Consider the following 17,373-nt stretch of genomic DNA (forward strand, 5'->3'; position numbering starts at 1 on the left):
GGGAGGTAGGTAGGTATCTAATGCGGTTCGTTTTCAGCAGGTATTCCCACTTTGCCAAACTAAAAATAAGTTAGTAGAATGAAAATGAATGGCATTTATTAGCTCAAAAGATCTGCGCTGCTTTAATCTATCCTTGGTTTAATACAATAGAAATTTTTACATTTCTTTCAATTGGTTTGGTGCGTTTTAAATTTGGAAATACTTTAGCTAAAATAATGACCTTTTACTTTTAATTTTTTCGAGTAGATTTTCTTCTAACAAAATAAATGTGATGATTTTGTCGTTTTATACTGACATTGAAATTGATGTCTCATTATTAATTACTCGGGCCTCCTAATGGAATGCGATTATCTGCACTGGAAGCGCGACAATGCCGTTCCTTTTGTAACTACCCCCTCCCACTCCTTTCAAACCCCGGGATGACACCCGCGGAAAAATTCAGCTGTTTTAATTATTTTTCCCTAATTTCTAATCATTTCACCTGCATGAAAAAGCCGGTTTAACTGGTAACTAATTTTTTTTGTCAAAAAATATACCTATAACCTGGACTAAATATCCTTATAATATGCCTACCTACTCAAAAATATGCAACGTAAAAGCTCTCCTAAACTAAATTCGATATTAAATCAACCACGACCAAGTATCACAAATGCATATCATTTAATTTCTGATGCTAGTTACAAAAGAAAGGTATTGTTCCACAGTGCACTTGTAGGGCAATTAATCGCATTCCATGAGGAGACCTACTCGCAAGTAATTATTAATGACACTGGAATTTCAATGTCATTAAAGGACAAGAATATCACCTTTATTTCGTTAGAAGAAAACCTACTCAAAAAATTAAAAAGTGAAAGGCCATTATTTTGTCATAATAGTCTCTAGCTAAACTATTTGCAAATTTAAAACGCACCAAACCAATTGTAAGAAATGTAAAAATGTTTACTGCACCAAGCCAAGGATATGCAGCGCAGATCCTTTAAGCTAATAAATCGATGGCATTCACTTTTATTCTACTAACTAGTATTTAGTTTGGCTAAATGGGAATATCTCCTGAAAATGAACCGCATTAGATACCTACCTCGCACACCCGCAAATCCAACTTGGACTAGGCGGCTGGGATGTTGGTTGCCTATGCTACAGTGGTAGGTATCCGAGGGACATTACTTTTACAAGAGACTGTACATCGTTGTATCTGTGTAATAGAAAATGCTACTAATTTTTTTACGGCAACAAATAAAGTTGATGATCATTTTTCTAAAACGAAACCTATTGAAAATCTTTCAAGCCTGTCTTGTAGAGCTTAAACAGTGGCAATGAGGAAGTATTTTTTTGGTTTTCAATGTTACCAAAGGTCAACAATCCCATTTTTTTTGCGCCCCACGTAGGTCAAGGTAAAGTTCAAAGGTTGTTCGGCACTTGGCGATGACCTTTGAAAGTAGGTCAAGGTGAAACATAGAGGTCCGTTCGGACATTCACGTCTAAGCATTTTCCCCTCTGGGGGCCACGTGGTTCTGAGTACTAGAACCAAAGGAAGCGATAGCAATGTTGTAATCCCATAAGGCTAATTTCGGGTGCCCTCAAAGTTATCTAGCTCCCTTCTTGACGAGGAAGTGCAAAGGTTGCTCACCTTTCGAAGTCTAAAGTCGAATATCTTCTCCTACATTACCTACATCTTATACATGGGAGCACAGCAGAAATATTGACCAGGGCATGCACATGAAGCAAATTGAATGGTAATTTTGCGACGGTTGCATTGCATGAAACGGAAAAGAAATTAGTGGGATCCAAAAGATCATTTTTAATTCGCATAATAAATTAATAACAATTTTGAAATACTTTAAGAGGCAGTCGGCAGGACGGTGCAGTAGTCTCGTTAGGACAGTACGGTTTATCTCGAGCGCCACCAGGAGATTACCTTCTTGCTCTTGGTCAAGGTCGGTTGGACGGTCGCGGTTTTGCGCAAGCCCTACGCGGTCATATAGAAAACGGAAAACTCCAGGGGTGGGGTGGGTCACTGGCGTAAAATCTAAAACATAATTATTAAGGCACACGGAAAATTTAGTGATTTTACAATGTGGGAAGGAAGCACAATTTAACTAACGGGAAACAAAACAACGGAAAGAAAACTCCCTTTATAATTAACGGAATGAAAACATCAAGAGCTTATCTTGAAGTTAAACGGTACGGTATAATGCAATAGTGAACACTTTGACACGAAAGCCAAAACGAAAAAAGATATCCCTAAGTCATGCTGTTAAAACTTCTTTAATTAATTACTCGATCCCTTGTATGTAACCAGTATGCAATAAAACGTTATATAAATCAATCATCGAAAATCAAAAAAATTACAATTGATCTCTGGTTGCAACGGCCTTTTGAGCTCAAAAGATAGTGAATAGCGCGGCACAAAATATTACGGTATAGCAACGTTTAATGTCTGACACTAATCAGGTACTAATTAATATACTAAAATCGTAATTAAGGCTGAATGACTTTACACTAGGAAAAGCAAAATTTTGATCGACCACGGATTGTCCGTACAAATCGGTGAGCACACAAACGTGACGTTAACGTCAAGAAAACTACTTTACGATGCACAAATAACTAAATTGCTATACAACAGCAATGTAATGTAATTAATTCAAAATACAAACAAGGTAGTATGCACAAATTTATCGTAACTAAAATCGTAGATATCTCTTTTAGACTAGGTCTCGGTACTTTCAAAAACTAATTTACAAAGCAACGCTAACTATAATGTCTCCTCTCCTATAAACAAACTAATTCGAAGGACATAACATAAAATTAAACTGGAAACTTGAACCCTAAAAAGAATTAACATGTAAAACACAAATATTCATATCTCCAATTAATAAGAGGCCTAAGTATTTAGAGAATTCCACGAAATACCTATAGGTTAAATTACAATAATATAATTATACTTGAAAATTTGTTATTAAATCCGCATGGACTTCAATAATATACTCCGCTTAAGTCATCATAATTCGCCACGACGAAATACTACACAATTTAGAAATATACATCCTCGGTCAAAAATTACAGTGACACTCAAACAAAAATAATATGTACCTACTTGCAAAAATAAAACTGTTGCAATGTCCACGTACGTAATAAATTTGAAATATTTACCCGCAAGAGGCGATAATTAATTAGTAACTCATTTATATTCAAATTCTCGTAGTGAACCGCAATTACAATGATTTCCTGTTATAATCCTTTCGCCTAGTTATTATTAAAACTTTACTAATTCTATATCTTGAATTGGAATTCACTCTTAGTTCATCAATTTTAAACGAGGTATTCCGACCAACCGTCTAAAGCCAATTTCATTAATTAATTAAACTTGAATCTACTCCGTAAATTTTTCAATGGAATTATCCCGACCGTGCACCAACTAACTTAAAACAATCGTTATCGCGATTCTTATGTAGTCAAAACTGTTCTTAACGCAAGTATCTTTGTCCTGCATTAACAGATCTGCTTGAAAAAAAGGAAAGAAGCATAAATGTGTTTGGCAAACAATAATTAATTCCCGCAAATGTAAGAAAAGCTAAGAATTTAATAAACCCCTGATAAAATACCCTGTCCATTAAACAGATAATCGTAGAATCCGAATTGTGCTTGAAATGCAAGGGAAGAAAATAATGGCCTGACTGTATATTCCCAATTGGTTTAAGGGTTGCTGGAAGTTGCCGTTGTATTTAATTTGCCAAAGATGAATGTTGTTTACCGAGTTGTGATTGCGAAAGGAATTATTTAGAGGATAATCTGTACCGCTGTTGTGTCACTTAAAAAAGCGACATGTTTTTCCAGGTTAATTGCGTTATTAAATAAAGCTCTTATTTATGGTGAATTGTCTGAGAGGGCTTTCGTTAAATAAATCTGAGAGTGGATAATGCAATTATCAGGTTTTTAAATACGAGCTTGCGACAAAACCGTCCAACTATTGGGCTATACAGTATATTTACTAGTTATGTTTGTTGACGATTACAGTGAGCCCAGTCAATTTTGACAACAATTTTATTGATCACAGTAAATATGCTTGTTAGGGGTGATTTAGAGGGAGGCTAATTGACAAAAGGTTAGTGTGAACTGATACACCATACAGTCTTTCACAAAAGTAATGATCGCCGGCTAGGCACATCCTACAGCATAGGCAATCAACATTTTTGCATATATTGAGCAACTTAGAAATGCGAACCAACATATCTCCTCCTTGAAGAAACACATGGAGCCCGATTGCTTATGCTACAGAGTTTACCTTTTAGGCGATCATTACTTTTGTCAATGACCGTACAACTAGTACAACGTAGATTCTTAGCAAACTAATATCATAGATTTATTTAAATTTGTGCTAATATTACATGGAATATAAGAAAATGTGACGAATGTTAGATATCATGACAGCATTCGGAATAGGGATTGAAGCGAAAAAAAAACGAAAACAAGAGCTCCCAATCAAGAAAACTAATACGAGAAACCCTACACGATAAAATGACAGAAGGGGATTTGATTATACGGTTTGGACACAGGGAATAGAGAAATATAACTTTATAAAGACAAATTGTTATTGAGATACAAGAGTAAAACGACGGTTGGTTCAAGTTATTGTTTCGCTACGTTCTCGGATAAACAGTAGAGCCAATCCCTAAGCAAAAACCATACTATATATCTTGCACGATTTCAAATTTATTTCTATACGTCAATTCTTTAAATTGAGTGCTGACACTTAAATTGGAATCATAACGTTTTCAATGCCTTAACTCGCTCAAACTTTCAGAACTTTCTATCACAATTACGTCAAGTGCGCAGTATATTCGAGTATATTGACGACCGTTTGTAAACTCTGGGGCCCTTTGGGAACTGTCAGCATAACTTCAGATTGAAAGATGCCTTCATAACCAAATAGTGTTTTCTATATTCAACAACTAAAACTTATAATATCCCTGTAATGGCAGATCCATTTTTCTTGTATTGACAAGAACAAGAAGGAAACTGCTATTTTTTTACTGGAACCTAATTAAATAGTTAATTATAATGCATTTCTTTATTTTAGCAACAATTTCCACAATTACAGCACTATCTGTGTTGTGTGCGTCTTCAGATGATATCACTACAAAGACCCGTCAAGTCCGAAACTTTTCTTTAGCAGCTTTATACAGATAGAAGCGGATTTTACTTGAACACAGAACACGCGTTTGGGGTTTATACAGGGCGTTATATCCCAATACCTACAAGAAGGATTGTAGAAAGATCCGTGCCGGAAAATTCGTGTTAGTAAATTCGCTCCTGATAATTCGCTCCCAGAAGATTCGGCCACGAAAATTTCGCTTACTTAGAATTTGCTCTCGTTGGGATACTTCTTCACCAAGAACTCACTCCAAGGAAAATTCCAGTTCAGGAAAGTGCGACTTATCTTGGAACGAGATGCTATGCCCAGCCTGTCACAACTGGCTGCATTCATTTAGCGTTATCATATAATGATTTAGATTCACATCAAAAAGCAATCAGTAATGAGTAGTTCCAAAAGTTATTTAACAAAAATTTTCTCATAAAGATCTTCATGTTGGTTGCAGTATTTTCTAATGTAAGTAGGTATAGGAGTTTCCATTGGCCTTCAAAAATTCTTCGCCCCCGGAATACTAGCTTCCCAAGGAAACATGGCCACAAGTTAATCTTTTTAATTTTTAATCTACCCGAGCGTCCCGAGCGAATCTTTCGGAGCGAATTTACCACATACGATGGGAAACGTGTATTGTATCTGGTATCAAACCAAACACTTTATACTTGTGAGATATCGTTCCTCACAGGAACGGACAGACCGACATCATCATCATCAAGACAAGAAAAATAGGCCCTTACGTTGTTAAAAAAAACTGTGAGCAAAAAAATCATCTTGTACAGTAAAATCCGACCTAATTTAAACTCGTTCGAAGCTAGTCTTTGGATTGATTAGTAAAAAAATTGCTTTTATAGCAAAAGTGGACGCAAATATTGGTGACTATTAATAATTAATTTGGGAAAAGGATATGGTCAATCAAATTAGTTGATCTTGTTGTTTTCAAGAATTATCCATTGTATTTTCTTCGAAATGAAACTATTACAAAGAGAAATTGGTTTCTAGAAACACAAGCACAAGCTTAATATTATGAATCCTTCAGATGCTTGAAAATGAAATTCATTTTTTAAGTAAAAGTGTGATCTCTGTAATCTCTATCCGACAATTCCTGCACATTTAATTCTCTTTCATCTAATGTAAAGTTAAATGAGCGATTTAGAATAATTGCCTTGAGCTTTTGATAATGGTCTTTTGAATGTTCGTCAAACTGAATCGCGCAGTGCTCGATGAAAATTTGATTAAAATGTGAATATCCGCAATCTTCCTTTGCATCAAATTGCTTGGCGGAACACTGTTATAAAGGTACTTGCAGTAAAACCGCAACGTGTGATTTTTTCATTTTAAAAACCTCAGCCCTTAAAAATTGTTTTGGGTTTCCGGCAAATGAAAAAAGCTTCAGAAAACAATAAAAATAAAGCTAAATACGAGTGTAACAGTTGACCGAGCAAGTGGTGGTTAGAGAAACGTAAAAATGTCAAGATTGGATAAAATATCTGCAAAAGAGCATTGAAGGGCAAATCAATACTATCTCGTTTGGGAATATTTAAGCTTGATAAGCACACGTACTGTGAAATGGATTGGAGCAATAACAGTTAACGATAAATTTAATCAAAAACAACACGCAGTGTATTTCTCCCACATTTTATGGTCGGTATAAATTTCTCAAAAACTTTTACACCGCCGTAGTGCCGCCGCCAGCAAAAATTATGAATGCACGTCATCGCTTAAAAGCAAAGCTAGTAAATAAAGAATGTCTCAAAATAAGAACGCCTTTAAACTCGAAATTGTATGAAGCTCTCGAGATTTATGCATAACAGTTTAATCCAAAGCCGACTTAACCTACACAAAATTTTTCTACACAATTGCATTTGACAGTCAACATAAATTTAAGTTAAGCGCAAGCAACCTGCCGGTATTAATAAATATATTAGAACTTACTTTTTTGGATAAAAACACGAAAGCGTAAGAACTTTGAAGAGGATATAAAAAAGTACATCTCATACACCCACTACAAAGGTAATAAAATGGGTAATCTCATATAAAAGTTAACTACAAAGGGCAGAATGCTAAGGACTACTTCAAAATTTTTCTCTTTAAAGTTACCTTCATAATTTTACGGGCGCATTTTTGTATAACCACATAATAAAGGGTCGCCTGCGTGTACGAATTCTTGGCTTAATAAGAATGAGAAGCTGGGAATTCAAAAATCACACATTTGAATGTATGTACCTACCTAAGACACGAATTCTGTTGTACGGGTATCCTATACTTATATATCGAATGAATTATTGACTTGACTGAGAATTTGATGAATACAGACTCAGACTGTAACGTATATTTAATTACGCGATTTATTTATTTACAATTAACTAATAATAAATGCATATCAGTCTTGAAATGAACAATTATCGTTTGTCACTCACAATGTATAGCACAATCCACAAAATCCACCACATTCTTTGGCATATGTCGCGGCCCAGCGCGATGGCAACAAAAACAGTGGTGAAACGCCCCTGATACAGCGACGTCGGAAGTGAATAGCGGTTGGGGGGGCAAAAATCAGCGACCATCTGAAAGGTCCCTCCCATGCAAAATTAATTCGTAATTAATGCAAAGCAGTGGGTTTTTTAAGGACCCTGAAACCTGTTTATTTAATCAATCAAATAATGTATTTCTGAAAGAAAAGTTTTGAAAAAAATTTAAAAAAGTGTCGGAGAATGTCTAGTTATTCTAGTTATTAATATTTTATTTAAAAAATAATGAAGAACTAGAACATACAAAAGTTGCAAAAATTTTGTTCCTATTTATTGCACTATTGTATGTACATTGTAAAGAAAAGCAAGCATAAAAAATTAAATATGTATATCAAAAAATTTTTCGCTTTTGGCAGTTTTGCTGGCAAATCTTTTCAATATGGTCTTCTCTGTATCACTTTAAGGGGCGGCAGTACAGCCCAAAAGTAGCCGAGAAACCCCAAAACACCTTAGTAAAAGTTATTTAATAAGCGAGATAACATTTGTTTTATTTTTTACATTAAACGATTAATCTGTGTACAAATCTAGCAATCTACTACTACTTAATCAGCATTGTCCACTTAAATTATTTTTTACTAAGGTGTTTTGGGGTTTACCGACTCCTTTTGAGCTGTACTGGCGTACTGCCGCCTCTTAAAAGGATACAGAGAAGACCGTAAACACCCTTTATATCCTCTACTTCTACACTTTTTGTAATTTCTGCATGCACATGCAGTAGGAGACGTGTTAGTCGCTTTTGAGTGATGTATCTACTCATTCTTAGAGGGGGCGCGGCCCCCCTTGTGTAAAAACTGAGGGGGCGACTCGCCCCCTCTGACCCATACTTCCGACGTCGCTGCCCTGATAGTACCTACCAGGGACGCATCCCCAGGACAGTTGACTAAATCCTGGAAGAGGCGGCGACGCAAGGCATATGTCAATGTTTCAAGTTTCAGGTTTCAACAGGAGCCCGAAGTATTTATCACCAATATTTTACTTCTGCAAGAACTCACAGAAGCACAATTCGATTTGTTTATATAGCAAACGCCCATCTTTCTCGAAAGTTCTCGAAACGCTCCCGAATATTCTAGAATGTTCCCGAACAAACACGACATATTTCCTGGAAAGAATGTGTTTTTGTTTCTTATCGCCGACAACCAGTCTTTTATGACAGTTTTTACAATACTTTAGGCGCCATACTATTTTTGACTTAAAGACCGTTGCTGATCGTTGCTGGAGTGCTTGAGGGGGTGAAAAGCGAGACTGGATTGCCTCGATTAACTTCCGAAAATTCCAAAGAATTTATTAAATAAATTTTGATGAACACAGGTGGTCGACAAATACAATAAAAATCTGAAAATTACTTACTTACACTATTTATAACAATCCAAATAATCTGGTCGTACAAGACTTGCGATATATGGTGCACTAAACTCACACAAGCGCTAACAGCTTGTGAACACTTTTGCTTTATAACAAAGAAGAGAAAGAAAACTCGTTTGTATAAGATGAACAAATTTTCGGTGGCTGTTCAGACGGTAGGAAGTTTTAACTTTTAATAAGAAGAGAATTTGAACCAAAAACCTCGCTGCTACACTGCTTCTTTTTTCAACTCGGCAGAACTTTTTCCGTAATCGGACTAGGCAAGTTTATCTTCTCACACAACTTTGGTGAACTTGCTTCTGCATAGATTTATAATAAAAAATGGCGAACTGCGTCTTTAACAAAACAAACAGATGTAGACGGTTTCCAATCGTCGCGAAAACAAACAGCGGCAGCATCCTCGTTTACTCGTTGTCTCCGGTACACAACGACACACAACTTCCACCATATAATAAACTCATTCATAATGAATTTTTCAATACACGCGCAAAAATGTTTCCACTTGTTGAAATGAAACGCGCATTCTTTATAAAATCTGCACCTCCTTATCAGCCCCAGAACACGTGTTTTAATTAAATTTCATCTGATAATAAAACTCTTTATCGCAAACGACCAGATGTAATCTTGTATAAAGTACGCAAACTTGACGAGGTGTGTCTGCATTAAAACATCTTATCTAAATTAAACAATAATAAATTTCTAAAAGGAAAAACAAATACGGAAATACCAATTTAAGTAAAATAAACCAACTCTATGTTTAATTGTAAAGAAACCCACCGGATTTGCACTTAAAAAATTAAAACATATTTTTCATAAGGATGTCTCGTCATTGTTTTTGGTGTTCGGACCGAAATAACGTCTACAAGGCGTAGTTTACATAACAGTATATTCGTTTTAAAACCTCGCATTGCAGTGCCGTGTTTTTTTGGTGAATTTAAAAAAGAGAAATTCAAGCCTATATGTTACTTATGATTAAACACAGTCAGAGTGCATGCCTCAAGTTACAGAAATAATGACGGCTAAAGTTTTACCTTTCGAACAAGCTTAAGAACCCGATCTTAGATTTACGATCAAGTTTCAGATGGCGACCTAGCCCTAATTGCACACACGAAAACTAAGCATGTTATTATAGGATTTAATTAAGGTATTGCTTGTTGGTAATTTAATAAGCTGTGTTAATACATAGTTAGGATGTGGTTATTTATATTGTAGATTACGCCAAACAACAAATTGTTGTCATCACCCTTTAACATTAAGCGACTACTGCAAAAATAATTTGGAATTAACGCTAATATGTACTTTCTTTTACGAAGAAAAAGTAGATGTACCCTAAAATTATAGTCAAACATTAACACAGTGCAAAGAAATGGAAAATGTATTGATCTTATGTCACATTCTTGTATTGATAATCAGGGAGATTGATTCCATTAAACTCGTAGGAAGGAGCGATGCCTGCACGTCACAAATAAAAATTTACGGGCTTGCCAATATCCTGTTAATGAGCCGTCTACCTCTCCCATAGTGTGCAGGTCAATTTACTCCAACAAGGGTAAGTTATTTATTGATTTAGGGTTAAGTACAGCTGACAAGGTATTCTTTCTTCGCACGCTTGTAGTGATGCTCTCTCTAAAAAGGTTGAAATCGATAGTTAAAGGAAATTTATTTAATACCTGTCTAACGAAATGCCTATTTTTTGTGTGGAAAGGTAAACAATGATCTCATTCTTTCTTTTTGTTCCTAATCCTTACTAATCGGAGTAAAATGTAGAGTCCGCTGGCTTTAAACGGTTATAAAAAAAACTACCTAACCGATTTTTATCAAATAAAGCGTAATATAATCGTCAACTATTTCTACGTATCCGTACGTAATGTCATATTTCTTATTAAATTTGGGAAAATGTGATAGTGAAATATGTACGGGAAAGCGCGCTTTTTCAATGAAAGTATACGAACTCAGAACTTTAGGATTTAATTACAAAAAAAGTATTCACTCAAATGGTATAATGTTTTACGTATGTGATAGAATACACCTTTAACTATACGTCGATACATTTTTATGCATTTCTGTATAATTACGCAAACGTTACAGCGATAAAATGACAGGCGCGTTTATTCGCTTATTATAAGATACACTTTAAAAAGTTTTGTTCATATCGATAAAGGACAATTACAAATGATATGATCACGGAATAGAATCAATGACAAAAAAATGTGAAGGGCTGCAGGAATTAATTGAGCGAAAGAGATAAACGCAACACCTCGAGCGGTGTTGAGGGGAAGGTCATTTAATCGCAAAGTTGTACCTTGCAGCAATGTTTCGTATAAAGCGGCACACACGCTAAGTACACGGTTAAGTAATATATGCATGAAATTGTTATTATGTTTGCCGCACATCACACATGAAACCCGCGGGTTATTATTCATCTTGTTTCGTACGTAGAGTATTGGCTAATTTACACAAAAACAAACATCCACAAGTTGTTTTCAGACAATATGTACGCATTTATGACGTTTGCTATTTTATTCATCTTATAAAAAAAGAATGAAGTCGTTTCCTTCAATAATAGCTGCGTTGCAATGTTTTTGCTTTTCCGCTAATTACGTAAAAAGGGAACAAGATATTTCCATAATTTTTTCTACAATAGCTACAGCAAGAATTGGGTTATGTAATACCCGAAATGTATGAATTTTCGTGGAAAAATAAACTATTTATGGACCTGTACAGTTGAGCATCGCGACAAATCACGCATTTTAGAGTACTTTTTTGTGAGGAAAATTCGATAACGTAAAAAGTCCTGGCAGCAAAAATTTACAATTTACGTATGTTAACAACAACTTACCAATTGATACGTTCCAAAAATTTCATTAATATCGGCTCCAGCGATTTTGAGATTTGAGCCTTCAAAGTGAGCGGACTCTACATTTTACTCCGATAGTAGTGTATGTTATTAACCGCTTGGAGTTCGTAGACGATAAGGCTATTTGCACACACACCGATTTTGGACGGCCGATTTTTTACCGGTCGTCCAAATTCCAATAGTGAACCACGGAGGGGAACGGGACCTGGCACATACGCCGGCCTCTGATCGGTGCCGGTAAAATGCCGGCGAGCAGCCGGCCACTGCCACTGTATATCGCCGATGCCGGAGAAGCACCGGCGACACAGTGACCTACGTGACTAAATACACGCTTGCACATGCACCGATTGTTTACCGACCGTCCTCAGCAGTTCTTGCAATCGCCATCTTTAATTCCAGCCGAGTGCTCTGTTACCATATAATACTATACTTTGCATTGGAGTAAAAAATGACACCCCACTTTTTTTTACGGGAATACACGTTTTTAAGTACCAGGAATCCGAATTAAACAAAATCTCAAAGATGTCGGTCTGTCAGTCCGTCTGTACTCTCATTTTCGGCTAAACGGCTGAAGCGATTGGAACCAAATTTGGACATAGGTATATTCATATTTTTTTTAAATAATTTAGTGCATTGTGTATATACATACGTATTTTATACTTACCTCAATGTTAAAGCAAGCCTTTCTCGTGAAGGAATAGAGTTTCTCATTTTAGTGTTCTGGTGTTGGATTTCATTTTTCAACTTCTCATGGAGCTCGTCAAAGGATGCAATTGACATTCTGAAGAAGTTGAAAAATTTACTGTCATCAAGCCTTAGTTCTTCAAAAAGAGTGTAGAATGTTCCCGTGCGTTCTCTGCTTTGATTGATAGGATGAATCCAGCACTTGCGCTTAATCCTACGGTGCTTTATGCGGCGATACAATAACCACATAGCAACAACTCGTCTAGGTTTCATTATTATTCAATCACCTCGTGACACGACAACAAAGCAATTGATTGTTTGACCGGTAAAAATCCGTTATGTCTGCAAGCACCTGCTATCGATAAAATATCGGCCGATTTTTTGCCGACCATCCAAAATCGGTGTGTGTGCAAATAGCCTAAGTGAGTGAGCTTGTTGCTTTTTTGAAACATGATAGTAACCTCTTGTTATTAAAGCAGCTAATAGTTATTTATTATTACAAGACGATAAAGGGATATTTTAATCATTGAGTGAAATGTGTTAATTCACGAGTGGCACAGCCACGAATGAATTAACTTTCACGAGATGGTTAGTTTCCATTTATCGTCGTGGATAATACAAACCTTTATTTTATAGCAGAAGCAATAATAAAGCATTGTTCTGACAATTCTGAATTTAATTTAGAGACGTCAAAAATAGCAAGCTTAGGTTCTGCCGTAGCGATCGTTTCCATAGAAACAGAATTGTTATATGTTCTGAATGTCATTTTATATCGTGCATTTGAAATAAGAATGACAGATGTCATTAGAATGCACAATCATTTATTTAATTTTATCTACCCTTACGGTTAAAGTGATCACTTTATCTATCCTTACGGTTAAAGAACGGCTTATCCTACTCATTCAAACCTATTAAAATGTCAATTTAACATGTGCTACAAAAAAGTTAACCAAAACTATTCATGTAATATGTCTTAGTTTTCAAATGGCTTGAGAGGAACAAATTTGGTAACAGAAAGGTGATTTACCTTCTTTTACATAAATTGAATGAGCAGGTAAACATGTGCCGCATGTAATAAATGTTCGGAGTCACGAACCTAACTAAAGAGGCAAGAATCCATTCTTTTGTTGTTTTTGGGACCATTATCATTTTTTTAAATTTCGGACTTGCCATTTCTATTTTATATTTTCAATGAGCTCGTCATTCCAACAAAAAACTACGGGCCGAATGCACAAACAATAAATAATCAGGCCGTTAGTTAATCGGTATGATTAAATTAAACCTTTGATTAAATTAGATTGGTATGCACAAAACAAAAACACTCCTTGATTAACTAACCAAGGTGATTAAGCATTGATTAAATATTTTGTAAGAATTGGCGCCGGCAACGTTGTACTTTTATGGAAATGTGTGATTTTTTTTACAAAGCCTACTTTAGTGGAACGCTTTTCTTTTTTGTTATCTGTCATCTAATAATCAATTTATATTATTGGGTTAATAATGGAAAAGAAGATACGGGGAAAAAACTTTACCGAAGTGGAAAGAGAACATTTACTCCAAATAATTGAATCGTAAGCAAATTTACATTGTTATTATACTCGTAGTAACTTAGTGATTGTCCTGAATTCGATAAAAGTTCCGGTTGAATTTTGAGTTGTTATAGGTATCATTTTAGCTGCCACAATAATTACAATGATAAAGTTTCTCCGAATACTCATGTTTTTCCAATTTAGTAAGAAACATATACTAGAATCGAGAGTGACGAGCGCCCAGATCCTTCTGCAGAAACAGCAAGCTTGGAAGTGCGTTACAGAAGATTTTAACTCCGAATGTATCAGCAAAAGAACCACCAAGCAATTAAAGCATTTTTATGATAACATAAAGCGGAATGCGAGAAAAGCGGAGGCATCGAGTAATGTAAGTAATATACGTCGTTTGTGGTTATAAACATAGCTATTATCGGTACGATTCTAGAAAGAAAGGTACCGAGAGCAATTAAAAAAAGCTTTCGATGGAGAAATGTCACAAGACGATATAGAAAAGCTTCCAGAAGAAGCTTTATATGCCGCAAAATGTGAAAAGGTAATTTAATCATGAAAGGATTCCGTCATTTTTAATTGTCTGTTTTATTCTTATTTCCAAGGAAGGAAGAAAGAAAACTGGAGGAGGAAGCTGCGAAAGCACCACCAACGACTCAATGAGTCTGGTGCTATCGATAATGGGTGATACGGTAAAGCCTTTACCAAATCCATTTGATAGTGCCAGCTCTTATCACGGTACAAATCAAAGTTTGCATTTACTTAATAAAAAACATTGTTTTAAAGATGACGAGGCAATATTGCTATTAGAACCTTCTCCCCCAGCAATCATCCCTGAAGTGGTGGACCAAAGTATACCATCCTGTTCCTTTTCTTCCATAGCTGATCGCCAACCTGCGCCAAAAGGTGGAATAATTGCTGCAAAACGGCGACCTAAAACTAAGATGTCCATTCAACAAATTAAAAAAAATTACTACCTTCAAAAGTTGAAGAATGCTAGGCTGGAATACAGCACTCTCCTAATGGAGAAAAATTTTAAAAAACGCATTTTCATGAATCAATTAAGTAAATGAACATATTTTCTATTCAAATAAAATGGTGTTGATAATATTGACTGTATTTTTATACATTGGTTGGTCATGGTCATGCTAATCCCCGTAAATATAATAACTCTGATCTGTCTGATGGCATCGTCGTTACTAAAAATGTACTTAGGTACCTACTCATAGTTAAATAAAGTCTTTGAAGAAACACACTTGCTGAGAATGCAGGGTCGAAACACTTTAAGAATTACAAAAGAAAAGGTGCATAGTTAAACGAAAGAATTGAAATATTCATAAACAAAACCACATAATAAAATGTTATTTTTCTGCAAGCTCTTTTGGGATTGCCTCCTATTAATGTCAGTACCTATATACCTGACGAAGTCGAAAATCAGCAAAAAAGTATTTCGCTGAAGTTTAAGATGACTTCGCAGTTAGGTGCTGGATTCAGCTGTTTAACTTCTGTGTTCCTTTTTTAAGGAAGTAAATGAACAAATAAACGGACAGAACAAATTTATTAACTGAAAGTAGTATTAACTAGAGCAGTTCTAATGGATGTATTTTCATTCCGGTAACCTTCTGCGATCGGTATGTCTTCAGCTCTGCCTTGATCTTCAAAAAATTCGTTTAAATGGTCATTTGAATCAATGGCAATATTGTGTAAGACCGCGCATGCAACTATTATCATCAAACATACGTGAACAGTATTTCTCAAGCCTAAAAAGAGACAAGGAAACCTTCTTTTTAACACACCGAATGTTCTTTCGATCGTATTCCTTGTTGCCACATGTGACCTGTTGTATCGTTCTTCTGCGGGCGTTCGGGGATTCAAGAAAGGGGTTAAGAGATATTTCTTACAAGCATATCCAGAGTCCCCCAATAAATAAGTTCCTGCTCCGTATTGGTCAGCTTCAAATTCCGGGATTAATGGACTATCATTGAAAATAGTACTGTCATGAACAGATCCTGGCCATCTACTTATTATGTGCCTGATTTTTAATGTGGCATCACATATGGCTTGCACATTAATAGAAAAGAAGCCTTTTCTATTTCTATATAGCTCAGCATTATTTCCACCAGGAGACTGTATCTTGATGTGTGTGCAATCTATAGCTCCAATCACTTTAGGAAACCCTCTGATTCTGTAAAAGCCTCTACAGACTTGTAAAATGTCGTCTTGGTTCTTGGGCATGTTTATAAAATTTGGCCTTTGACGAGCAAGATGTCTGGTGACTCTATTTATCACACGACAGGCAGTACTCTGATTTACGTTGATATGATCTCCAATAACTCTTTGATATGTTCCAGTTGCATAGAACCGAAGAGTTATTAGAAGCTGGGTTAGGCCATCAATACTTTTGTTCCTCTTGGTTTTCGGTTCTATTAAATGTCCAAACATATGAAGCAAATTTTGTACTATTGGCTTCGAAAACCTGTACCTCATTTTGAAATCGATATCATCGTATATTTGAAAAGGATTGTTTCTATCCCTTATAAATCTTATTCTCCTGGCGGGGGCTTCCTCTTCATCGGAGGACGAAGAAAAAGAGGAGAGTGAAATGTCCAACATGAAAATGGCTAAATAAACAGTAAGGAATTATGTTATTTATAAGTAAAAAGTAATTTTTCACTTACATATTATTTCCAAATTTATTTATGAAAAAGTAAGTACCTATTAAAAAATGAACTGAACACAAACTGAGAACTTTAACACTAATTAACAATAAGGAACATCTCGAATAACTATTAGAATAGGTCAAATTATTCTATAAAAATACGTTCCACAAGATCAAATTGAACATTATCAACGAACTGTCAGTTTAATCAGTCAATGAGCACCGGTTAAATTTTGCCGTGATTAAAGCCGACTTGACGGCGTCGTTAATGCTAATTCTTTTTTGTGCATAGGAATTTTAGCTTAATCGATGTTTAACAGTTCCGTTAAATTAACTAATTTAATCAAAGCAAATGTCATTTTTTAATCGAAACAAATGAGTTAACAGCGCCGTTAAGCTTTGATTAACTTTTGTGCATTCGGCCCTACGTGTATCGCATAGTTGCTGAACCAAGTAATTATGATATTATGTTTTTTTTCAGAACCATATTAAAAAAATTATACTTGATGATGGCCCTAAACCCAAACGTCGGACGTCTATCTGATCATAGTAGCTCGTAGTGTAGAAACCATATCCTTTGTTTTAAAAAATCTCTTTAG

The 17,373-nt window shown here is 35.5% G+C and overlaps 2 protein-coding genes across 5 annotated transcripts in view; both read left to right on the forward strand.

Moving 5' to 3' along the window:
- Positions 1-17,373, forward strand: part of LOC116167679 (matrix-remodeling-associated protein 5-like) — a 79,258-nt gene that overhangs the window by 29,054 nt on the left and 32,831 nt on the right. The window lies entirely within an intron of this gene.
- On the forward strand, positions 13,756-15,225 carry LOC116167680 (myb/SANT-like DNA-binding domain-containing protein 3). 3 transcript variants are annotated; one of them, XM_031483136.1, is made up of 5 exons: positions 13,756-14,148; positions 14,311-14,494; positions 14,552-14,659; positions 14,721-14,853; positions 14,902-15,225. In XM_031483136.1, exons 1-5 carry the CDS (start codon positions 14,078-14,080, stop codon positions 15,186-15,188), a joined length of 783 nt encoding a protein of 260 aa, XP_031338996.1. In that variant the 5' UTR covers positions 13,756-14,077; the 3' UTR covers positions 15,189-15,225. The 3 variants fall into 3 exon arrangements, with proteins under 3 accessions (XP_031338996.1, XP_031338998.1, XP_031338997.1); XM_031483138.1 differs by having other exon boundaries at positions 13,758-14,148; positions 14,253-14,494; XM_031483137.1 differs by having other exon boundaries at positions 13,761-14,148; positions 14,241-14,494.

The sequence above is a fragment of the Photinus pyralis genome, unplaced genomic scaffold (assembly GCF_008802855.1).
Source record: "Photinus pyralis isolate 1611_PpyrPB1 unplaced genomic scaffold, Ppyr1.3 Ppyr1.4_LG4, whole genome shotgun sequence".
NCBI lineage: Eukaryota > Metazoa > Arthropoda > Insecta > Coleoptera > Lampyridae > Photinus > Photinus pyralis.

Bases quoted from the DNA above. Each gene is read 5' to 3' on its own strand.
- LOC116167680 (XM_031483136.1), top strand. From the start codon at position 14,078: ATGGAAAAGAAGATACGGGGAAAAAACTTTACCGAAGTGGAAAGAGAA. The intron at 14,149-14,310 runs GTAAGCAAATTT...TTTCCAATTTAG, and splicing joins TTACTCCAAATAATTGAATC to TAAGAAACATATACTAGAAT. The intron at 14,854-14,901 runs GTACAAATCAAA...ATTGTTTTAAAG, and splicing joins TAGTGCCAGCTCTTATCACG to ATGACGAGGCAATATTGCTA.